Source organism: Conger conger, chromosome 11, assembly GCF_963514075.1.
Source record: "Conger conger chromosome 11, fConCon1.1, whole genome shotgun sequence".
Lineage (NCBI taxonomy): Eukaryota > Metazoa > Chordata > Actinopteri > Anguilliformes > Congridae > Conger > Conger conger.
In genome coordinates, this window is record NC_083770.1 from 38690414 (window position 1) to 38716000 (window position 25587).

The following is a 25587-nucleotide window of genomic DNA, read 5'->3' on the forward strand; positions in this document are numbered from 1 at the left end:
AACACAGCCGCCCCGACCGACGGCTCATGCCACTTCTCATACTCAGATGAAAAGCAGCGATCCGTTCCCCTGACAACAGCCGTTAAAATTTAAACAAAGCCGCAGATAAAAGCAGAATAACCAGCCCTTGTCAAACACATCTGACTCAGATAGCTCATCGCCCTGAACACGGCGGCGAGATGAATCTTTAATACCCACCGCCTTCACTTCCTGCAGACACAACTCTGCCTGGAAAGAAAAAGTCCAAATAACCTCCCCGTAGCATTAAAATAGTTATATAATATATAACATATACTTGGTGAGGACTTTGTTAGGTATTTAATAGACTTATTTTTTTAGACTTAAAAAGCTTTCTGCTGCTGCAGCCTATCCACTTAGAGGTTTGACACGCTGTGTGTTCAGAGATGCTCTTCAGCATACCACTGTTGTAATGTGAGGTTATTTGCATTACTGTCACCTTCCTGTCAGCTTTGACCAGTCTGGCCTTACTCCTCTGACCTCTCTTAATTACCTGCGGCTCTCCAGGACCAGGAGTGAGGACCACTGCCATAGTACGACCGCCATGCTTCCACGCCTCGAGAAACCAGACTGTCAGACGTCTTCAGGCCTAAAATAAATATCTCTAAAGAGGATGTGTGCACCTCAGCCCGTGCTTCCATAACCCCAGCCAATCACCATTCACGGCACATCGGCTGACGAATAAATAAGAAGGCCTCTAATCGTGATGTACAATCACACTCTATTTACAAGATGGAGCTATTGATTCGGAACAAAATGGCCACAGTATTTCCTGGGGCTGCCAACACTCATGGCATTTTTTGTTTCGCCATGCAAAATGGGGGTGGGAGGGGGGGGTGTCGGGAGGGGGGGGGCTAATAGCTCTATAATGAGGCTGTTTATTAAAAAAAGGTAAACAAATAAATTGCGGTGACAGCAGCCATTTTTATTGGTTTTATTACACTAAGCAGGGCCAGCGAGCTGCCAGCCTCCATACGTCTTGTGCACAGTACTGGGGTCCTGGGGCATCCCACCGCCCCCTCCTGATAGATGAAGAGGGATGGAGTGATTTCGGCTACAGATGATAGCTTGATGGTAGCTTGGCCGTTGGTATACATCACCATATAAAGAAGGATTGCCTCTCTCCCCTGAGGATACCCAAATCTCCCCTGAGGATACCCAAGCCTTAATGAGGTCACATAGTGGCCTTGTGGCTAAGGTGCCGGGGACCTGGAATGTTGGTGGTTCGAGCCCCAGAGTTGCCACAATAAGAGCTGTTGGGCCCTTAACCCCACATTGCTCCAGGGGGGATTGGCCCCAGCTTAGTCTAATCAACTGCAAATGGCTTTGGATAAAAGCATCAGCTACATACCTGTAATGTAATGTACTGTCGTGTGTGTTCAGTTAGTGGCCAGCCCAGAATCAGCGGAGTGCGTGCGGTACACAGTACATTTCGAGCGCAAGCCAGCCGGTGGAAGAGGTGTTGCTCGGAAACAACGCTGAGAATGTGCGTGCACCGTGGCATGCTGGGAGCTGCGGTCCTTCAAAGCCTTGTTGCCATGGACGCGACCCAGAGATCAACCCTGACAGGATGCGAGCGAACACGTAGCTTTGAACTCCCCGATGTACACATATGGCTGCCTTGTGACTGGTTGTCATGACGATGACAGAGCATCCCTGCACTCTTATGAAAGTCACCCCAGTACTTAGAGCCACGCTCATGCATTTAAAGCTGGGGTAGGCAATCCTTCCACTTGAGCAGAATCTGGGTAGAAGAAAGATTTTGAATGGACACAGTGGTGAAAAACCCACACCCCTCCTCTCCAGTCAGCCTCTTGGGGTCACGCACCATAATTTTGATAGGCAGGTAAGCCCGCCTCCAGGCTGAGAGCTGCCCTCATTGGATGTTAGCTACCGGGAGTGATGAAAAATGGAAGTCCCTGAAAATCTGTCCTGGGACAGACACAGATATTCGATTTTTTCCCCAGAGCAGTTGGTTTATTGCTAGCTGTTGGAATATGATGAGAATTTCACCAAATATTACCAAAAAAAATTTGCTATCCCAGCTTCAACATTAGAACAATGATGCACTCCAGTCCAGCATAAAGCAACAACTGCAACATATTTCCAGCTCAAGTGTCAGATATAATCAAAGGCAAAATATGCGCCGTGCTTATATTTTGGAAGTCAGACTACAGATAGCAACTTTACACAGACATGCCGCTCACAACCAAACCTGAATTCATGTTAAAAAGAAATCTCAAAAGTTTGTCCAGACATTCACTGTTTTGGAAAGGACACAAAATAAAAAAAAACCAGACAGCCACAATTTCCCTGTGCTTCCAGCAGCTCGGTCAGGAGGCGGAGAGGAGGAAACTTTCCGACAGGTGTTCAGGTAGAATTCTCATCAGGTGTGCTTTTAACGGCCGTAGAGAGAGGAGCCAGGTGGCTATGGTGCATTATTTCTGCTCCAGAAACCCTGGAGAACAGGCTCCAAACCTGGCTTAACCGATCACAGACCTCTGAACCTGGGCGGCCTGTAGCGTAGTGGTTAAGGTAAAGGACTGGGACACGCATGGTTGGTGGTTCTAATCTCGGTGTAGCCACAAAGCCGTTGGGCCCTTGAGCAAGGCCCTTAACCCTGCATTGCTCCAGGGGAGGATTGTCTCCTGCTTAGTCTCATCAACTGTACGTCTGCCAAATGCCAATAATGTAATGTAATGTAATGAACCTGGCCTCATCCAATCACAGACCTCCGAACCCGGCCTCATCCAATCACAGACCTCTGAACCTGGCCTCATCCCGATCACAGACCTCTGAACCTGGCCTCATCCAATCACAGACCTCTGAACCTGGCCTGGAACAGAAACTGCTTACATATACGGGTGAGCCCCACGGTCTGGTACCAAAGCAGCGTTGGAGGACCATGGACACCAGACTGGGTCACAAAACTTCCCTCTGTCCCCAAACGTCCCCCTTTGGCTCCATCTCAGACTGAAAACGGGGATGAAACTGAATAAATTAATTCTGACTGCTCGCAGAATTATCGGCAGGAGGTGGTGCGATGCCAGATAGTGTCCCTACGACGGAGTTTGCATCAAACCTGGAGGAGATCCAACTGCTGAATAGAAATATATCGCATCGGTATTCCGTTTCCCCAAGACATTTTCACGCGTTCCTTACACCGGCCTGACAGACGGCACTTGCGGCTTTTCCGCAAGAACAGGTACACACCATGCTTTTTCAGAATCTCCACAGATGGTGTGAATGCTAAATGCATCTTCACTTCTCTGTACTAAAACCAACGCGATGAGTTTAAGTTTAGGTGTCCGTGTTTTATTCCTTGTTCCGTTTGTGTTTATTCAAGTCCCGATTCCCAACCTTTAGCGTTGAGTCCCTGTCGCTCGCTCACCTGAAGTCTGCCGTCAGCAGGTTGAATCCGTTGTACAGGTGGCTCTCCGAAGAGACCTTCCGCAGGTAAGAGCAGCTGTCCATGCTCTCCGTCAAGAAGTTCGGGACCAAAAACCCTGGAAGAGACAGAGTTTCAATACCGGTCACCTTATCAATCCATCCATTATCTATCTGGCTTATTCCCGGTCAGGGTCGCGGGGGCCAATCCCAGCATGCATTGGGTGACGAGCCGGAATACACACTGGACAGGCTGGCACACCATCACAAAGCACACACAAACATTCACTCACACACTCATACCTAGGGGTAATTTAGACCTTTCAAATTAACCTAACCCGCATGTCTTTGGACTGTGGGAGGAAACCCACACGGACACAGGGAGAACATGCAAACTGCTTATTTTCTCTCGAGTTTGATTCAACCGTTGTGCGCTGTTCGTGCGTACGATTCCAGGGATGGTAAAGACGGTGCAAGGTCAAAGAAAAGAAGGGTAAAATGAATAAAAAACGAAAACAGTGATGAAGCCTCTCTCTCACCCTCCCTGTCCTCACTGAACATGTCTGATAATCAGCAGTGCTCCCTAATCAGCCCACTAAATCACTGAACCCATTAGAGGAGAACATTATCTCCAGGTCATTTTTAAAGACGACAGTAATTCTTCAGCCACCGACGTCCTTTCCCTGGCACTGAAGCCTTAATCATTTTAACTTTTAATGCCTTGTTTGTACCTTTTGCCGGTATGTGCGGCCTCTGGGCATACTGTCCATAGTTCTCCAGGATGTGTGCAGGGGGAGGGGCGAGGAAGCCGGTAGCCTCAAGGCTAAGGTGCTTGACTGCGACCGGGAAGGTTGGTGGTTCAACCCCGGTGTAGCCAAGATAAGATGTGCACATCTGCTGGGTCCTCGAGCAAGGCCCTTAAACCCCACATTGCTCCAGGGGGGATTGTCCCCTGCAAGTCGCAATGCTATGCAGCGGTGGCAAGCACCTGCCATTACTATGGTGGAATTAAAGGGATAATCTGGTGTGGCATGGTGGGAGGAGAGGTGTGGCACGGCGGGAGGAGGAGAGGTGTGGCATGGCGGGAGGAGGAGAGGTGTGGCATGGCGGGAGGAGGGGAGGTGTGGCATGGCGGGAGGAGGAGAGGTGTGGCACAGCAGGAGGAGGAGAGGTGTGGCACAGCAGGAGGAGGGGAGGTGTGGCATGGCAGGAGGAGGAGAGGTGTGGCACGGCAGGAGGAGAGGTCTGGCATAGCGGGAGGAGGAGAGGTGTGGCACGGCAGGAGGAGAGGTGTGGCTCGGGGGCTTTGGTGGCTGGAGCGCACAGTTGTAGAGGGAGCAGGGAGCTGATGTACAGCGATGGACGGGCAGCTCTGGGACGGCCTGCACTCGTTTCTCAGCCTGCGTTACGCGGTGTAAATAAACACACAGATCCCGTGTCTGCCGTTAACCTGCCACCGGGATTTACGGGATTCCCAGCCAACACGCTGTACAGTTCAGCACCCTGCTGAAAAATGCCAGGCTTTGAAACAGCTGGTTGATCAGTTCAGACCAGCTCCCAGCTCAACATGGTTTAGCCGGTTCCCCAGTTCAGACCAGCTCCCAGCTCAGTCTAGCTACCAGCACTAGCCGGTTGACCAGCTCATACCCAGCTAGACCAGCATATGACCAGCTTGACCGGCTCAAACTGATCAAGCAGGCATAGCTAGATTTTACAGCAGGGCAACTTCCGAAACAAGGTATCCACTAAGTACACATGAAGTGAGGCGAAGTTCTTGGGTGCCGTGGCAACAGAAGAGATATGCAGATTTGTTTTCGGGTAATGAGGTTATTTGGAGCGTAACAGATCTGGAACCAAACAAATAGTTTGGCTCCTCTGGCCCATTTGCCGTTAGACACACATTCTGTAAAACAATAAACAGATGCTCCCATATTCATAACAATCATTTCTCTTTTTACCAGTGATGCGTGTCACTTGCTGAAACACACAATTCTCGCTGATCTTTTTTAAATTCACCGTTCGGTAATTGAAGTCCTGTCTGCACAGGAGTTGCGACGCAGGTGAGGAATAAAGTGCAACGTGAGGCGCGGAGCGTACCCCACACCTCGTTATCAACGTCCTGGCTCCTTCACTCGCTCCCACGCTGGTTGTCAGTTACAATTCAGTTTCATATAATTCATCATTTCATTTTGGGATTTGGGACAAGCTCAGAAGAACAGACTCCCCACAGCCAGGTCAGCTCCACTAAACATGAAACATTACACTCCATAAACGAAACATAACATAAACATTCAGTTCCACCTAGTGCTTCAGTTCCAATCAAAATCCCATTTAATTCCAATTGTTTTTCCTTTAGGACTCCCAATTCAATTTGAAATCAAAATTATTAAATTACAATTACAATTGGTATTTTGCAGATGCTCAGAGTGACACAAAGTAGTTGTGCATCAGGAGTGAACATTGAACACTGACAGGGTTAATGATTAACCTTTATGACCATGACAATCTGAACTGTACAGCACTCATGTCCCCTTACCCTGTATGTTCCCGTGGATATCAGAGTCTTCTCAATGAGTGCAATGTCATATGTTATGTTATTGGCATTTGGGATTTTGGCAGACGCTCTTATCCAGAGCGACGTACAGTTGATTAGACAAAGCAGGAGACAATCCTCCCCTGGAGCAATGCAGGGTTAAGGGCCTTGCTCAAGGGCCCAACGGCTGGGCGGATCTTATTGTGGCTACACCGGGATTAGAACCACCGACCTTGCGTGTCCCAGTCATGTACCTTACCCACTACACTACAGGCCACCCCTTATGTACGTCATATGTAATAAAATCATAGGAAATGTCATATGTCACTTCACACCTCACGACTATGGTCTGTTCTGGCTCCACGGTGGTGGAACAAACTCCCCGCTGAGGTCAGAACTGTAGAATCTCTTCCCACCTTCAAGCGCAAACTGAAGACGCACCTCTTCAAGTAGCACCTCTCCGCGTCCCTCCCTACCTCCCTGTGAACCTTAATTGTTGTCTTTCTGTGATTTACTTTTTTGTGTATCAGGATTTTTAGTTTGGCTAGGTAAGCAGTGTTTGGCTAGTTAAGGGGTTTGGTCATACTTTTGCGTTTGTTTGTTTGTTTGTTTGTGTTTGTTTAAAAAACAAAAAACAAAAAAAAACATTCAAATTGGCCCTGGTCCTTATCTTTGTTGTACTGGTAGCAGTTGAAATTGTACTTCCCTCTAAGGTCTTTCAGCGCACTTATCTCTGGTTATGGGTATGCACTTTGTTGTACGTCGCTCTGGATAAGAGCGTCTGCCAAATGCCATTAATGTAATGTAATAATGAAATATAATGAATTTGTCATGTCATGTAATAATATTATGTCATAAGTGATGCAATGTCATCATGCAATACTATTACACTGATGTCATCTTTCAACACTATTATACTGTAATGACATCATGCAATACTATTACACTAATGTCATCATACAATACTATTACGCTGTAATATCATGCAACACTATTACACTGTGATGTCATCATGCAATACTATTACAGTGATGCGTATCCTTACCTCTCCCCTGTTTGTCAGGATTGACCCTGGCATCCATGTAATTGGTCAGCGCTGCCAGCCTCCCTCTCCGACTGATCCCCAGCCAGGACCCGCCCACTTTCCCTTCCTCCAGGTCCAGCCCTGCAGTCCACAAAGCACCGCGATTGGTCAGTCACACGCACCGTCGCCAGGCAACCAGGAAGCTCCACTGCACCGTCTCGTTACACTACATTACAGTTATGCAGCTGATGCTTTCATCCAAAGAGACTTACAGTTGATTAGACTAAGCAGGGGACAATCCCCCCCCCCCTGGAGCAATGTTAGGTTAAGGGCCTTGCTCAAGGGCCCAACAGCTGCACAGATCTTATCGTGGTTACACCGGGGATTGAACCAGCAACCTTCTGGTTCCCAGTCATGCACATCTGCCACAAGGTAGCCCCACACACTCGGCTGAAATAATCAACAGGCAGCATCTGCCCGTCTGAAACCGGCGGGATTTCACGGCTGAGGGCCTTGATCCTGAGCTCTTACTGCCATAATCTCCTCCAAGATGGCCGATCATTTCCTCTAATACAAATCACAGCGACAGTGCCATGAGAGTCGCCTCTTTTTAAGAAAAAGAAAGTATGTTTCTTTTTTTGAGTTTGAGAGAGATTTAAAATGGAGCAGACGGTTGGGGGATTTTACTGGCCCCGGGGCGTGGGCCCTGCACCTCAGAGAGGATAAATCTGGGGGGAGGTGACAGTGGGAAGCCATGTCTGGTGCTGCCATAACTCATCCATAACCACCCCCCCAACTCCCACAACTGAGTTTAATACCTCCCAAAATCCAGGCCTGAGCCCAGAAAACCTCTCTTTTTTTAAAAACACTTTCTAAACAATACTTCAGGGTATTTAGAGTGCAGGCAGTAGAGGGGGAGGAACACGGGCTGTTTGTCTACTGCTGTAGAGGGAGCAGGGAACCAGGAGGGTACCGCAATGCAAACCCTCCCTCGTCCTCAAAAACAACCTGAGGTGAAGCAGAGTGGTGCGGGCGTACTTCCATGCTCGTGTTCCTTAGCTAACGTCCAATTACCCTGGATTGGCACCTGCCCAAATTAAACGCACCATACACTTTGATACTTTTAACCCTCAGAACATTTTTGGAATGTAATTCTGCGTCAGTGTTCTAGATTAGAACTCTTGCTTTCAGTCACCAGTAGTGATTGTGACATCAGCATGAGAATGCTCAGTAAAGAACATTCTAATCGCATACGTATGTCCTCACACCTTAAAGCTGGGGTGTCAAACTCCAGTCCTGGAGGGCCGCAGTGTCTGCTGGTATTTGTGGTTTCCTTTCAATCAGCAGCCAATTAAGGCCTTGAGAACACAGTGTGTGGACTCTCTTCAGCCAATGAAAGACTTTGAAATGTATCTCTCGTGCTGAACACACCAAAAACCAGCAGACACTGTGGCCCTCCAGGACTGGAGTTTGACACCCATTACATTACATTAATGGCATACATAACAGCCCTGCCTTAAAGGGTTAAAACAATGACTGACTATTCATTCATCCCTGTGCAGTCCCCAGAATGGTGCGCCCCTTGGTGCAAAAACAAAATGACGGCACTAAATGGACACAAAATGTTTTTTTTAATGTATTAGCTATTGTATTGTTATACTCTGGGTATTCTAGCTGCCAACTGTGGTACGCTAGTTTGGAAGTTGATGTATTCTTCAAGGGTTCCGATTGTATCTGTATGGTTACACTAGGACTCGGAACTGTACTGTCCTCTCAGGTCCTCTTCGCACTTGTACTTGTGTTTGATCTGCACTTCGTTGTACGTCGCTCTGGATAAGAGCGTCTGCTAAATGCCTTGTAATGTAATGTAAAATGAAGGGACCTTTCCAATGCACTGGAGATCAGATGCACGAGCCCTGCCATAACCCCACACTCCCCTGCTACCCTGACCTTTAAAACATGCAGTACTCTGTTCCAACACTAATCCATTACAATTCCTCTTGCTATTGTGACAAATTGTGTTGCAGTGTATATGTACAGGGCTGTTGTGCCAGCTGTTGTTATGAACTGCGCTGGAATGTACTCCGTCAGGACCCTTGAACAAGAGAGACTCAATGAGATTAAGCTGGCTTAAAAATAAATAAGTAAATAAATACATAAATAAATAAAAGCCCTACAATGATACAGGACAGAAGTGGTGGCTATCGCTTTTCCCCGCCATTAGAGTGCACTGTGCTCATCTGTAATGTTCGCAGAAGCGCCGTGGTTACCTAGAGGCTAACGTGCTAGGAGAGGATTAGCGCAGGTGTCGCGGCGCGAGTCTCAGCGCGCTGGTTTGTTTTATCGCCGATCGATGGCGGCCCTGAACGCGGTCAGGGAACGGTGGGCTCCGCAGAGGAAGCAGTGTTTGGGCTAGCGCCCCTCGGGGGGGGGAGAACAGCAGGAGCTTTGAAGATACGCTTATTAAAATGCAGTCCAGGGACCGTACACTCTCCTCTCTGCATCTCCACCAGCTCTCTGACCCAGGGGGAGGACTGTACACTCTCCTCTCTGCATCTCCACCAGCCCTCTGACCCATAGGGAGTACTGTACACTCTCTCTGCATCTCCACCAGCTCTCTGACCCAGGGGGAGGACTCTACACTCTCTGCATCTCCACCAGCTCTCTGACCCAGGGGGAGGACTCTACACTCTCTGCATCTCCACCAGCTCTCTGACCCAGGGGGAGGACTCTACACTCTCTGCATCTCCACCAGCTCTCTGACCCAGGGGGAGGACTCTACACTCTCCTCTCTGCATCTCCGCCAGCTTTCTGACCCAGGGGGAGGACTGTACACTCTCTGTATCTCCACCAGCTTTCTGACCCAGGGGGAGGACTGTACACTCTCTGCATCTCCACCAGCTTTCTGACCCGGGGGAGGACTGCACAGAGGGGGAGATGAGAGAGAATGGGGGGGAGGGAGAGAGACAGAGAGAGAGACAGAGAGAGATGGAAATAGGGAGAGAGGGGTGGGGGAGGAATAGAGAAAATAGAGAAGGATCAAGAGGAGGGAGAGAGAGAGAGAGAGAGAAAGAGAGAGAGAGAGGAGGGAGACAGAGCGAAAGAGAAAGCGTGCCCCTGCATGGCCAGACGACATCAAGATTAGGAGAATGGCAGAAATATGAGTCTGAGGCTCGGGGGGGGGGGGGGGGGGGAGTGACATCAGGCCCGTCTCTCTGTGACCTTGAGCTCCAGGGTGGCTGGACTTTGTGTTCACTGTAAAATCAACAAGGAGAGCAGGGGAGCGAGCTGGCCCTATAATCAGCCAATTTAACTGATCAGTTAAGAGCTGAGTAACAGAGAGCCTGCGTGCCATACGCCCAGGAGGGCCTGGCGCAACTGGAGAGAGACCAATCAGCTAACACACACTCAGTGACATCATCAGCCCCAACACACACACTCAGTGACGTCATCAGCCCCAACACACACACTAATCCCTGTACATAGCACAGGCACAGGCACAGGCACAGGCACAGGCACAGGCACAGGCACAGGCACAGGCACAGGCGCGCGCACGCACGCACGCACGCACGCACGCACGCACGCACGCACGCACATACATACAAAAACATAAGCACACACAAACACAAACGGATATACACAAACACACAGTAAATATTGTCCATATAATGACATGATTAGCCGGAGCACTTGTTGCATTCATTCCCTCAGTACGGAGCTGTAGACATGGAAACGGAGAGCGGGTATCCTACTGCAGGGGGTGATGCCAGCGCCTCGTTCAGCTCACACACGGGCGAGCGGCTCCTCTCGACCTCGTTGCCTAGCGCCGTCTCCTCGTAACGTTACTCACCGCTCAGGATCTCATAACGTTACTCACCGCTCAGGCTGCGTAAAGTTACTCACCGCTCAGGATCTCATAACGTTACTCACCGCTCAGGACCTCGTAACGTTACTCACCGCTCAGGATCTCGTAATGTTACTCACCGCTCAGGCTGCGTAAAGTTACTCACCGCTCAGGACCTCGTAACGTTACTCACCGCTCAGGCTGCGTAACGTTACTCACCGCTCAGGCTGCGTAAAGTTACTCACCGCTCAGGACCTCGTAACGTTACTCACCGCTCAGGACCTCGTAACGTTACTCACCGCTCAGGCTGCGTAACGTTACTCACCGCTCAGGATCTCGTAACGTTACTCACCGCTCAGGATCTCGTAACGTTACTCACCGCTCAGGCTGCGTAACGTTACTCACCGCTCAGGCCTCGTAACGTTACTCACCGCTCAGGATCTCGTAACGTTACTCACCGCTCAGGATCTCGTTGTCGTTCCCCCAGAATTCGGCAGCCTTGGAGGGCCGGCTGTAGAGCTCGTCTCTGTTAGCAGCCAAGATGAGCCTGGAAGACAGAGAGAAAGGAGGGGGACATCAAGCCCCGCTCAGAAAGGCTGAGCTGCGGGGAAATATGAACCCCAACACCCCTGACCGAATAAAACACCCACTTCTGTGTTTATTCTGATCAAATAAAGAGGCACTCCACCAAACATCTGAATTTGACACATTGTCCAGTGCAGCTCCTCGACAAACGTGAGTGAAGAAATCTGTCCCTGAAGTATTGCTCTATTGTCTGAATAACACAATAACTTAAAGAAAATGGACACATGGAGAGGCATTAGATGGGGGGAACACAGATTGTGACTACATTTTCTTGTGGTAAAAAAGAATATATTGACTTTGTATTGAAGACATGTCTAAATTACTTATACTGGAGCCAACCGCAATGGCACTAGTGAGCAAAGTCTTTCAGCATGACCAGGAAATGAGGATCAAAAAAGAAGCCTGGTTTTGACCGCTTGGGTTGAACATGGCAAAAGGGTTGTGGAGGATAAGCTGACAAAATGGCTGCCAACTGGGCCGTCACGAGCAGCTGATACAAAATGGACGTCAGTAGAATTGGCAGCCGATGGTATTTTTCAGCATTTGTTGTGGCCTTCTGAAGCCGCCTCTGAATACACTCTGTTCTGCTCAGGCAGACCTCAGGGAGAGTTCCCCGGCCTCACAGGACACGAAGGGCAAAGCTGAGTGTTAAAAGCTCCCTGCAAGGCTTGATTACAGGCCCAAAGTCACGCTCGGAGTCACTTCGTAAAATAGCAGGCAGTTTGCATTTGCGCTGTTCAGCAAATTGCCCTTGTAAACATACGGGACGAACGGATCGGATACGAGAATACGCTTTTATTCCTTCTTTGTCATGTTTCTTGTCCCCCAGAGGATGGTGGTTTACATGAATTTGGCAGAAGAGCAGTGTCGTAGGCCTGTTTGAGGTGAGGTCAGTCTCTCAACACAAACAGACGAGACTGGGGGGCTGGGAGAGCAAGCTTTCTTTTTTGCTTTTTTTTTTGCTTGTTGAACACCTTGGCCCCCAGGGGGCAGCAGTGGAGGGAAAAGGTGCGGTCTCGTCACTAATACCCCCCTTGCCCAATGTGCATGTGTGCAATTCTCACTTTGGCCTTTACCTCTGAGACAAGGGCAAATCACACATTGTGCGTAGGTGTGCTGGTATGGGTGCGTATGCGGAATCACGCCCTTCCCCCTATTTATCAGAAGCCCATTACAAACACAAACAGAACCGCATTAAGAAGACCTTTAATTAACATCACTGGGGGAAGAGGAAAACTGCCACATCCCAGCCCGTATCTTTGACATACGGGCCTCAATAACAAACACAAACATTACGTCTTGGCGTCTTAATGAGCAGCCCACAATGCATAATCACTCCCCCAGAGAACACCCAATCAGCGCCCTGCTTCCTGCCGAAAGGCGATACACACAGACAGGGTCACGCCAGAGCCCCTCACCCTCATTCTCACAGAACAGGGAGGCGGCCGTTTTTCACGAGCGTTTGTGACAGGGCGGCACAGAGGTGTCGATCACACACTCGTTCTGTCAGTGAACGAAGAGAACCACAGAGCTTGCTTTCTAGATTCAAACGGTTCTGACCGGTTCTGTGGTCGTCACTCAAACGACATCAGCATCAGATAAGCCAAGACTGCTCAACCCTGTTGCTGAAGATCTACCGTCCTGTAGGTTTTCACTCCAACCCTAACAAAGCACACCGCATTCAACAGCTAGAGCAGGGCTGCCTAACCCTGTTCCTGGAGATCTACCATCCTGTAGGTTTCACACCAACCCTGATAAAGCACACCTCATTCAACAGCTCTTGTAACCAATTAGTAGAATCTGGTGAGCTTTGTCAGGATTGGAGTGAAAACTTACAGGATGGTAGGGTTGGGCAGCCCGACGATAAGCTTTTATCGTCTCCAGGAAAAATGGCAGAGTTGCTGTTTGTCTCGTAACAGATTAAAATGATGTACTCCAGACTGTGTTGAGGGTTTGTATTATTTATTTATTTATTTATTTATTTTTAACCTCACGTGGGGTTTCAGGCCGGGAGTTGGCTATTCTGTTACTCGGTAAAGCGTGTTGTGACAGTCTTCTGTAAAAAGCGCTATACAAATAACACTGAATTGAACAGTACTGCTGAGCTACTGTTCATGAATCATCCCAACATCATCAACACTCCCATGACCTCAACAAGTCCCACTCTCTGGAGCCTGTTCCAGAGCTTTCCTGCAGCCGGGAAAGCGCTTCATTATGAGCCCGGATCAGGTGACAGGCTGCACATTGACTTGTGATAGTGCTGAATGGCACAGGCTAATCCAGGCGCTAGGCTAGGCTCCAGTCCCTCACCCCTCTCCAATTAGCTTCCAGAGGGCTGCGACCCACCGCTGACCCGTCCTATCAGCGTTCTGCTGGTGTGCAAAATTGATTATCATTATTATGGTCATTTACATTACATTACATTATTGGCATTTCGCAGACGCTGTTATCCAGAGCGACGTACACTTGATTAGACTAAGCAGGAGACAATCCTTCCCTGGAGCAATGCAGGGTTTAAGGGCCTTGCTCAAGGGCCCAACGGCTGTGCGGATCATATTGTGGCTACACTGGGATTCGAACCACCAACCTCGCCTGTCCCAGTCATTTACCTTAGCCACTATGCTACAGGCTGCCCTGTTGTTACGTAGCTGACGCTTTTATCCAAACCGAATTACAGCTGATTAGACTAAGCAGGGGGAAATCCCCGCCGGGGCAATGTGGGGTTAAGGGCCTTGCTGAAGAGCAGTCTCATCGTGGCTACACCGGGGCTGGAACCACCAACCATACGGGTCCATGTCATGTACCTTGGGCGGATTTTAAAGACAGGCATATGATTCATGGCTGGCAGAATCTGCCTTGTTGCATGGAGAGAAAATGACCAGAATTATTTGCCTGCAACCCCTCTAATCCCCCCCCAAAAAGGGGAAAAATACAAATTCATTTCTTCTGCCAAGACAGTGGGGAACAACGCACCAAATCATGTGTACGCGGGGGAAAATGGTGGTTTGGCTTTCCATCCAAGCGCTATGCCGAAATTAGCCATTTTTGAAAAGGGCTTCAAAACGGAATGCAGCAGCACTGTTATTACTGCAAGCAGTGATTTAAATAAACCAATTCCTGGCTCAGGCTGAAGGGGAAATCCCATAATGCCATGCCCCCACCCCGAACGCGTGGCAGGGTTCAGAGAGACTTCACGGCCGACGTCCCTAATGTTGCGTTTGACGTTAATCTTCGGAGACTTTCACTCACGCTGCACAACTGTCACATATTTAGCATGGTGATGGTGCGTGACATCATGACTACACATTACCGCTGAGCCGCTGTTGAATCATGAACCCCCCCTGCCTCCCCTCTGCGTTACAGACCTGCTGAATCAGCAGACTAGACTGGGGGGGGGGGGGGGGGGGGGGGGGGGGTGTAACAACCGAGGTTGCCGTAACAACGCAGGGAACCTCCAAGAGTAACCCCCCCCCCCCCCCCTCCCACCGCCATCCCCCTCTGCATTTCACCCACAAGGCAGAAAATTGTGTCGATGTGTAAAATATTTATGCTGTAAATGCAAGACAGCCAGAGTGTGGAAACTGCTAGTGCTTCACCAAGCGCCTGGTCAGTCGTGAATATGTATGCGACCAGTGTGGACGATGTACCAAATCCAAATTCAAATTCAAATGCTTGGTTTTCTGATGCGGAGGCTCCACCACATCCAGTGATGACAGTATGCTAACCCATATTAGCTGGGCGTGGCATATTCACACTCTTGGGAAATACATGAGAGGGAGGGGGGCGGTGTGCGGGGGGGGGGTCACACTCAGTGTGTGTATTCGGGACAGGGGGTGGTCGGGGAAATCATGGTCAGGGTTATGTCCTGTGGTCAGGACAACCCTCCCACACCTGATTCAAATGATCAAGGTTTTGATTGAATACCATGTTTAGTTAATTAGTGGAATCATGTCATAGTGCTGGGCTAAAACAGAACTATGACATGTGATTCTACTCATTAAAAACCGGCACCCACACGGCCCTTTTCTGGACACCAGTGCTGTGAGACAAATCCACCACTTATGCGAAGTGCAAGGTCATGTCAAGGGGCTGGACTTCTCTTAGCAGCCCACAGCGCTAACACTCATCAGTATTAAAAACCATTAGGAAAGACCACTGCTGTAGATGGACTGCAGAATAATGACTACAGCTCCCATAACAACTTGTTCCACACTTTTTCCGTGACCTCACAGCACAGCCTCATATTTGTCTTATTGAGAGCGAATGTGTTTTAAAGATAAACAAACGGCCCACACTGACCTAGAGGGTTCAATGCGTGACCGTCGGAGGCTAATGGCTACAAACCCGTTTCCAATCACGGAAAACTGCTGGGGGGGGTGGCGGGTTGGGAAGTCGATGCTTTCCGAGGGACAATACTGCTAATGACTCCACACCAATACGCCATTATCGGTTTAAAAAAACGACCGTTGGAAGAGGAGGAAGGCAATTACGAGCAACTCCACACACCGAGGTACGAAACATCACAAACATTACCAGCTTGTCGCCAACGAAACGCTCGCAGGAGGGAGAACGCACTCCTTTATCAGGCTGCAAAGACAGTTGTCTTTCACATTAATCTCCGCGATGTCTTTGGCAACTGAAGAGGAAGCAGGGACATCTTTTCATCAACTCAGCTTCCAGCTCACTGAGGCTATAATGGGTTTTACGGAGGTGGGAGAAGAAGCAAGTGTGTTTATCCGGCGAGTGTGAAATTCAATTCACGATGAATTGCGAATGTAGCAACCATCATTCTTTTATGCAAAGTTATTATCAACACTTTTCCCTTTTCGCCTTGACCCACGTGCTGAAAATGAGTTATTCTACAACGGTACACAACACACAGAGTAACCAGAGAGTGCGCATTACCGGGCGATAAGTGAATGACTTACGCCCTCACTCAATCTACACACACTGATGTTCCATCTAGAGGAGGATGAAATGCGAAATGTGCTGACGTTTCTTATTTAAAACAACAGCCACTGTGCACTGCAGTTAAGACTGAATGTAGGTCGCTGAACGCAGGCGGTTGGTGGTTGGTTTTCAAAGCCCTGCGTCTCAGCCCAGAACTCATTAATCTCACACACTCTCCCTCAGAAGGGCCCAGATGGATGCCGTCCCAGTGATTAGCTTCCAGAAGCACCCGGAGTCTTACAGACAGAGAGATCGGCAAAGTGCAGCGTCAGACACATCGACTTCTCCTACCGAGACCTGTCCCCCGCTGCGGGGGAGTTGCACTGGCCCGGGAGCGATCTCGGTCGGACTGTGGGAGAGGTTAGCGGAACGCGGCTCTCTCTCCCGACTTGTGATCTGTGTCAAATGGAGGACAAGAGTCTTACCTGTATGCATTTTTGGAAGTTGGGGCGAGGGTCTTACCTGCATGCATTTTTGGAAGTTGGGCGAGGGTCTTACCTGTATGCATTTTTGGAAGTTGGGAGAGGGTTGTACCTGTATGCATTTTTGGAAGCGGGGCGAAGGTCATACCTGTATGCATTTTTGGAAGCGGGGCGAGGGTCGAACTTGAAGAAGATGATGCACATGGGGATCCAAGGGAGGGTACTCTCTCACACAGGAAATGGTCACAATCACTGCCGGGTCATACTGATACAGGACTGAGAGAGAGGGAGGGAGGGAGGGAGAGAGAGAAAGAGAGGGTGGGAGGGAGGGAGAGAGAGAGAGAAAGAGAGGGTGGGAGGGAGAGAGAGAGAAAGGGAGGGAAGAAAGGAGAGGGAGAGAGGGAGGAATATGAGTGATGAATATGAGTCGTTGGCCTCTCCTTCATTACTCCTCACAGGTGCAGGCTGGTGTGTGTGGAGCACAATGCGTGAGGCAGCCCACATACCCGCATACAGCCCCCGGAGGGTTTACCACAGAGCACAACTCAGAACCCTTCCAGAACTGGAACACGGACTGAAGTAAAGAGTGGTTCTGGGTTTTTCGACGCTGAAATTATCCAGCTAACTCAGTATTCCTGCTTTGTGATAAACCCACTGGACACTCAGTGCCCAGACCCACAGCAATTCCTGTCCACACGATATTCCCAATATCCCAATAACCAGTGTTAGTCTTATTTTCACGGAGGGGATATTTGAAGGGGGCGGGGCACACAGAACCTTGAGCCAAAATGACAAACGCGAAATTAGTCAAAGCTGAATTGCCCAGGCCCACCAAACCACCGACCAAATTAAATAAATATATTTATATATATATCCTGGATGCTGGTGTGGGTCAGCAAACTATTTCCTTCCATTTCTGCCTCCTCTTACATTTTTTTATATCCATAATATAAGTGATTACAGTTTTAAGTTTCTGAAGACGTTTAGAAATACAAGACTTCAGAATTGGCAAAAAAGAAAACTTCACCGTAAACAAGGGGGGGCAGAGAGGGCATGGAATGTTTAAGTTGAGATGGAGCAGGAAATTTTAAGAAGCTAATTAGCTACTCAAAGTACTAATTATCAACAGTCTCAAGAACACATGATCAAAACAAAACAGAACGCACTGCACAAGCCTACCTAATCAGTACTTTTTAATCAATGGTTGGGTCAACGTGTTAATAACTATGGCTTTCTGAACAAAAGACAATAAAAGTGTAGATATTTCTCACTTGGTGCCATGACTAAGGAATAATTAACCACAGACTCCTACCTTCCATATTTATACAATAGAAGATAAAAAGGAGGCCATTTTAGATGAAGTTCTAGCCAATCAATAATACAAACTATTGGCTGGGACCGGTCAGAAGCATTATGCAAAGCTGAAGATTGTGCCATTAACATTGGCATTTATCTTTGGCAAGTTTTCCGACAACCAGCCAGCTTTTCCATGGCAGGTAAAGGGGGATTCGGGGGATTGTGGTCTCAAGCAAACATATACACTTCAGGTCTAGAACATTCACTTATTCACACAACAACTGCCCTGAAAAATTACAGGCCATTTTTATGCGTGACAACGAAGAGAAGCATTAATAATGGGGCATTCACAATGAAGTAAGAATTGCACAAGACAGCTGTTGTTAACAAGCAAACGTAAATCAAGCCCCACACAGGAAATCTCCTGCCACACATTTGGAGAGAAAACGACTATCTGGGGTTTGCAGATTAACAGTGGCTTCTCAAGTATAGGAAATTCATAGTAGTTGGGACAACACTGTACAAAATGGAGCACTGCCTGTTTGCAGTTACTTAGACAAAACTTAGGCGACGAGATCAATCCAAAGATCTGAATTGTAATGATGGGGGACAGAGGAGAAGGATGTGTGGATAACACAGGAGGCCAGCTGCTAATGAAAGTAGCAGTGTGGTGGGGAGACTGGAGCACCTCTTGGACAAATAAACAGTTCTCTGAACTGCACCCTGTCATAACATCAAGGAGTAATCCACTTGGCCTCCTGTTTCAAAAGAAAAAAATTGGAAAAGCTTCTTGACTCTAGTGTTCCCCTTGAAGGGTCTATTGTCCTTAATTTTGTCTGCACAACCTAAAACCAGAAGGAGAAACACTTGCTGTCCTTCAAGAATCTAACTTCAATGGGAAAAAGGAATTGGAGCCAATAAAGGATGCCTGCTGTAGCTTTTAAAATACCTTGATAAAAAATTTTTTTTTTTTTTTTAAAGGACATCACCGCAATTTCCAAAAATTAGGGAGGTCCAGGGAATTTGTCCAAAACTAATGATTAATTAAGATAACAAAAGTAATGTATATTCATTACACAAACAAAAGTCCAGTAGCTGTCTCTATGGACCAAATGAGAAAGATTGAGGCTTTCCACTTTTAAATTCTACATTTGAACAAACAAATTCAACCCAGCTGTGTTACAGCTAGACAATAGGCTTCTAGAAACTTTAATGTTGTGCAGTTTTTTATATTCTCTTGCCCTCTGAGGTCAGTGGGGTGGAAAAACTGCATTGTTTAACTAAGCCATCTGATCAGGAAACTTCATTAACACAGGTGGTAGAGGTAAAAAAAAAAAAACAACAACAACAATATAGCCTAGTTTGAAAACATTGGTGCATATGACCATTAGGCTCTGCCAGTTATCATGACTGGGATATTGCCGAACCTGTCAAGCACTGCGGAGTACGCTTAGCCGAGTTTCGCAACTCAAGTAAGTTAAAGGTAGCCTAGCTGTCAAGTATTTGCAAACAACCCGGTGCCAGCTTCTCATAAAAAGATTTCAGAACCTGTACTGCTTAACGGCTGTTTACCATCCACTGAGTTCAATTACTTTCGCTCACAATAAAATAACAAAACCAACACTTCGGTTTAATGGTTTGGTTTATAGAGAAGTGAGCATGTACCAGTTACTGACAGGTTGGCTGTAAAATGAAAATGCTGTCATGACTGAGCAATATTTACTGCCAAAGACGGGTTTCTAAAAGTTAATTCGCCGTGAAGGACCCAGCATACAAAATTACCAAGCCTGGCAGCAAGCTTTAGCTGAATGATGACAGCTGCGTTAATTTACATCAACTAACTAACGAGTTTAATAAACCGATTAACTAACCCAGCCATCTAGCCAACGTAATTATAATTATTCATATTTTAAACTGATGCTGGTTAGCTCTTGTTAGCATCGAGTTCATGAATCCAATCAGTTTTGGAAGCAAACTAGCGACTGGTTGTTTGTGGGCCACTAAGTAAAACAGATTAGCTAGCCCAGTACCCCAATCTGTTTGATGTTCCTATCCATTATATCAATGACAGCTGGACCAAATTTAAAAAACATACTTTGGTACTGAAAGAGTAGTTTCTTACTGTAAGGCAGATAACAGAGCAGCTAGCTAACGATAGGCTAACTTCGCTAGATAGCTATCATACGTGGTCTATTTTACACAAAGACAAAATTAAAGTGAATTGACGAGATTTGTACATGCTTTAAGAATTCAAATCAACTGTTGCGTTTGGATACGTTATATTTGTACTAATGTTACTCACGAGTCCAACTGCTGCTAATGACCAATGCATTGGTTTAGCTCGCTAGGATGTTAGCTACAGCACACAAGATATCCAAGTAACCTTGTTTTGATGACTCTCCAGTAACGGGTACTACGATTGGCTGCCACCTGGTATTGGGGTAACTTTCCCCTATCACTGCTACCATTACTGGGGTTTGTTAATTGGATTTATTTATGTTTCCCGCACTGGAAATCAAACCCCATAAAAAGCAAAACAAGGGTAAAGTTTTTTCGTTTTTTAAGTAAACACCATCATCCCACAGATGAACATGAATGTAAACGTGACAGAATTATACGACAGCAAATAACCACGAGAACCTTCCCACTGCACCCGTATTCAATGAATAGTCAAGTGATTTCCAGACTTTAGATTTAATGTAAACCATTTGTTTCAGTTGTGGTCAGTTCACAACTTTTGCAACACAAATGGCAAAGAATGTGGGTGCAGGCAATGTTTACAGGAAACTTCTCCAAATGTGTTGGATTTCAAATGATTATATCGAGAATAGCTAACGGTATATTGCCGTTTTCATACGTTTGCTGTCAATGCGGATTTAAATGCGTCTGTGATGTTCAAGATTGACAACCTCTAAACCAATGGTATTATAATATTTTATAATCTTTGTGGTTGGCATCTTAAACTCCCCAATCAGATATTTAAAAACGGATTTTTTCCTCGAAGGCCGCCGGGATAAGGCGGGATTTATATCACCGTTGCTGCGTTACGATTTTCTTTCTATCGTTTGTTATCTTGGTCGTAACGTTGACCGAAGAAAGGGGGAGTGTGTGGGACTGCTTCAGTAGTAGTCTACCTTTGGCGATATACATAGGAACACAACATTTCCAACCAAGATTTAGCTTCCATTTCTCCATATTTTCTGTTCCACGTTCAGATTATTTGTGTCCTCGTTAGAACGTATTTGTAAAATTGAGATTTGACAGTTTTCTAGCCTTTACAGTGGCAAGCTAAAGTAGGGGAAACACCTGATACTGCTTACTATGAATAGTTTCTTGCTTTCAGCCAACGCCTTTCAGTCAACTAAATATAATATGAAATTTACGAGATTAAACCAAACAATCTGAAAAGCAAGAAGAAAGGGACTGATTGCCTAAACGAGAGGAAAATATATTTGCATTGTATCCTGTTGCTTTCATGAAGCATTCTAAATCTTCATGTTACTGGTATTTGTTAAAAGATTTTTCGGGAGAAATACCTGGAGCATCTTTTGACGCATTTGCTAAAAAAATCTAATTCGACTAACGTTAGTATTTAACGGAGTACGGGGATTCCTATCCGTGTGATTTGTACAAATAGCTAGCTGGAGCTCGTGCCTGAGCATTTCAATCCAGTTTAACCCTATCGGATTACACCGTTTTGCTTTGTAGCTTCGTTCATATTATTATATTGTGAAGATAATCTCTTCGCTTCGAAGGAACCCATCATTCCGCTGGTGATTGTACGGAGGAACCATCTGGTGATTCCATTCAAGTTTTCACACTGCTGCCTGCGCGCGCGTGCTATCCATAACTCCAGTCGAAAGGGGACGACGGAAAGGTAGGCATTAAATACACATTTGACGATCACATTGTGCATAAAATAAATGTTATGTCAATGCTGTGAGAAACGTCGACCGTACGCGCGTACAGTGAACGCTCTGCCACGCTTGTATTCAAAAATACGCTGTTGTTTTGTTTGTTCATTTATTTATTTATTTTATTTGCAGCAAGCTAGCGTGCTAACTGGCTACATAGAGCTGCTTTGTGCGGATGCTTTGCGATTGTCATGGAGATGGGAGATTTGGCGTGCCTGTGGGATCTGCTGGGCTATTGCGGATTTGCAGCGCATTGAATGCGATTTCTCTGACAAACTGTGCGTTTTACACTGGTTGTTGAATGTGCACTGTGGCATGCATTCGTTTGCGCGTTAAATATAGAATGTACGTAATCCCCGACTGCTTGTTAAAGTTGTATATCTTGGTGCTTAAACAATTAGTCAGCCTACGAGGCTGTTAAAATAGCAATCATGAGAACAGTGCAGCCTCACAGGAATTCCGCTTGATATTCCTCAATGTTAAATCTTGCCAAGTGGAATTTGGCTAACATTGCAGTTTTGTCCCCACTGCGGTGTTGATGCACGCAGTGGGCTAAGAGTCTAGTCTTGTTTTAAGGTACAACAGTGTATTGGGGCCATGTTCGAATAACTGTCTGGAAAGCTATTCAGTGCTTGTCTTTGGCAATGTGCAAACGGAAACTCGCTTGGATGTCACTGGGGAAATGCAGCCAGTCACAAGCCCGCTTTGTCATTCAATTTTTTTTAAGCCAACATTCGTTGTAGTGATGAAAGTAAATATGTATGTTTTCATTATTGCAAACAATGAGTAACCATGACACATCTGGACTGCTGCTGTGAAAATGAACTACTAATGCGGTTATTTTTTAAACGGAGATGGATTATTATTGTAAATATTTTTCGGTGAAAGCCGTGGTACCGTGGGTTTTGCATTTGTTATGGGCCAAACAACCACCGCAACTGCACACGTTGGGATCAACGATCAACATATACACGTTAGAATATCATGGAATACCAGTCTCACAGAACTGAGAGTTTGCATAAGTCGTATAAGGGATAATATAAGTAAAAATACAAATACACACTGAAACGACACTGTGTTGCACTCTCCAGTGTAAAGTATAATGATTGACTGAGCGTACCTGCGTAAATGTTTCTTCCTAGTTTACACTCTTCTATCGCACCACTGTGTTTTGTTTCCAGAGAAGTCTTTATCTAGTTTTCACCGTGTTTAGAATGAGATTAGAACTGTCGTAGTTTGCATGCTTGATTACATACACGTTTATCTTGCACGTCATTCGAACTTTAAGTGCATCTGAATTTAGTCCTACTATTAAAGTCTTGAGTGTGGTCATTTACAGGCATATTAGGTTATTTAGCCTCCACAGTGAAAGCGTCCCGGGTCTTAAATACAGATGGCATAACCGTCCCACTCCAAAAGGTCAATATAGATATGCATTTACAGTTGGTGTTGAATAAAAATAGCTGAAGTCAGTCACAAGGTCAAGATCTGGGTAGCGGTTGCTTTGTAACTTCTGACGGATGGCAGTTGCAAACTTACACTTCATTTGCCAAGATGATCTTGGACAACTGCCACAGCAGATTTGTGCATAGAAATGACTATTTCACACTCAAAGGCAAATAAATAATTTTTGCTTTCCGATTTAAGTGTGTCATGTCTTCTGCCGAGGTCGCAGCATCTACATGTACATACAGGGTAGAGGAGGCAATGGTGTGTGATGTGGAGGGTATTAAACCCTTTAGCTTCAAGTTTAATACAGCAAATGTCAACATTGGAATTCACCTCATGACCGGTTTTGTGCTGATTTAGGTACAGGTTTATTTGTTTGTCTAATTTATGTTTGTAGGAATGTAATTACAAGTTTTTTGTTCTCCCATTCACATTGCTGACTTATCCTCTGTCAATCTGGCAGGGCAGAACCTGGCATGCCTCCGCTGCAAACTGCTGTGAATCTCTGCAGTCCCTCTGCTGGGCAGTGCAGCTGTAGCTGCAGGCGTCTACAATAACAACAATGCCATGACAGTGCAGCTTAGCTGTCCGCACAAAGTGGGGCGGCCTGTCGCCTCGTGGCTAAGGTGCTTGACTGGGACCTGGAAGGTTGGTGGTTCTACATCTGTTGGGCCCTTGAAAGAGGCCCTTAACTCCACATTGCCCCCTGCTTAGACAAATCAAATGCAAGTCGCTGTAATGGGATGAAAGTAAAAAAATAAAATATGATTTTTTTTTTTTTGGTTGGCACGGTTTGGTATAGCACCTTCCATAGTTCCACATCTCTAGTTGCATTGTGGGAATCCTATAGTTGGCCCCAGGTTAGTCAAGCCTGTAAGTAAGTATTTAAGTAAACAACATCAATTTGAATTGTGAACCCACTGGCCAATCATAGGCTTTCTTGAATGTCTGAAATGTAGCCTATCGCATGTTTCCTTGCAGAAGACCCGTTCACCACGGATGTGTTTGCTGTGATGAATAATGTTTGAAATGAGACATTACAAGCTTCTGTTTTGTTGAGTAGAAATCTAGCAGTGTGATACTGCTGTACTCAGATTAGGTAGGCTAAATCTTCAATGAATTAAATGCTGAAATGCAATTCTGATCTCATCTATGTCAATAAATACAGGAAAATAAAAACTAATTGTTAACATGGGCATTGATATAGCATTGATATAACATTGATATAACTAAATGTTGAAACGCTTAGATGAGCCCTTAGATTCAAGTTTCGAAGGGTCAGAATATTTCTTGTTGCACACAAGTACACAACTTTAATGGCCCTTTTATTTTACTGGTCTGTTTGCTGATTTTGCTCCTCAAAAGGAGCATAGCCATTGGGTAAATAAAGCTGGTAGACTGGCAGTTAGTATACATGGGAAAGTAGCCTACATTAATGTAGAAGACAGCTGAGCGATGATGCCCATTATTTATATACTGTTTATACATGTATTTTTATCCAGTATGTACATTCTCATAAACAATCAATTCTCTTTTATAGTCAACAACTTGAGGTATAGCCGACTTCATTTCCGTTCTTAATAACAGTGTATTGAAGTGGATCTTTATTGGCTCAAGGTGGTGCCGGCTCTGTGTGTGTCTCTGGTTTATTGTGCTTTATCGCTTAGCGGTAGCGTTGGCACTTAAGCCAGTGTCAGCCCTGCGGTAGTGATGTAACGTATGTGCCAGCTCTGATACAAGAACGGTCCGTCACGGCCCGTATATTATAAATCAACTGAATTGGACCGGAGCAGGATCGATTCTTGCATGGCTGCAGTATTTCTTTAATAATTTCGGCTGATGGGTTTGCAGATGGAATTGAGCTGACACTGTACAGAGAAGAGCTGCGGTTAGCTCAGTCGACGCCAAGAAGGGAAAAGTGTGTAACTGGGGCAATTGCCAGCCGGGTGGGCGTTTAGTTTTGTGTAAACTCCTCGGGGCTCGGGTTAGTGAAAACGCGATTAAAAGGTATACCGTCGTAGCGTCTTAATTTAATGATCTTCGTGTGCAGCGTTTCGCAGTTGGTTTATTGGTGTGTTTTTTTTTGTCAAGAAGGGCATTAGCGAGGTAAATAGCTGACAGGAAAAGATCTGCTAAAACGATAATCTTTTTACAAAATGATGCTG

The 25587-nt window shown here is 46.4% G+C and overlaps 1 protein-coding gene across 2 annotated transcripts in view; it reads right to left on the reverse strand.

The window, feature by feature from the left end:
• The window catches only part of tango2 (transport and golgi organization 2 homolog (Drosophila)), a 29849-nt gene extending 9355 nt beyond the window's left edge, over positions 1–20494 (reverse strand). For both annotated transcript variants that reach the window (XM_061261850.1, XM_061261849.1), the window contains exons 1-5: positions 20362–20494; positions 16912–17039; positions 11265–11353; positions 6984–7103; positions 3410–3524 (exon numbers count right to left, since the gene is read on the reverse strand). In XM_061261850.1, coding sequence (XP_061117834.1) covers positions 3410–3524; positions 6984–7103; positions 11265–11353; positions 16912–16967 — 380 coding nt within the window. In that variant the 5' untranslated portion in view covers positions 16968–17039; positions 20362–20494. The remainder of the gene's footprint in view (positions 1–3409; positions 3525–6983; positions 7104–11264; positions 11354–16911; positions 17040–20361) is intronic.
• Between the last annotated feature and the right edge of the window lie 5093 nt (positions 20495–25587).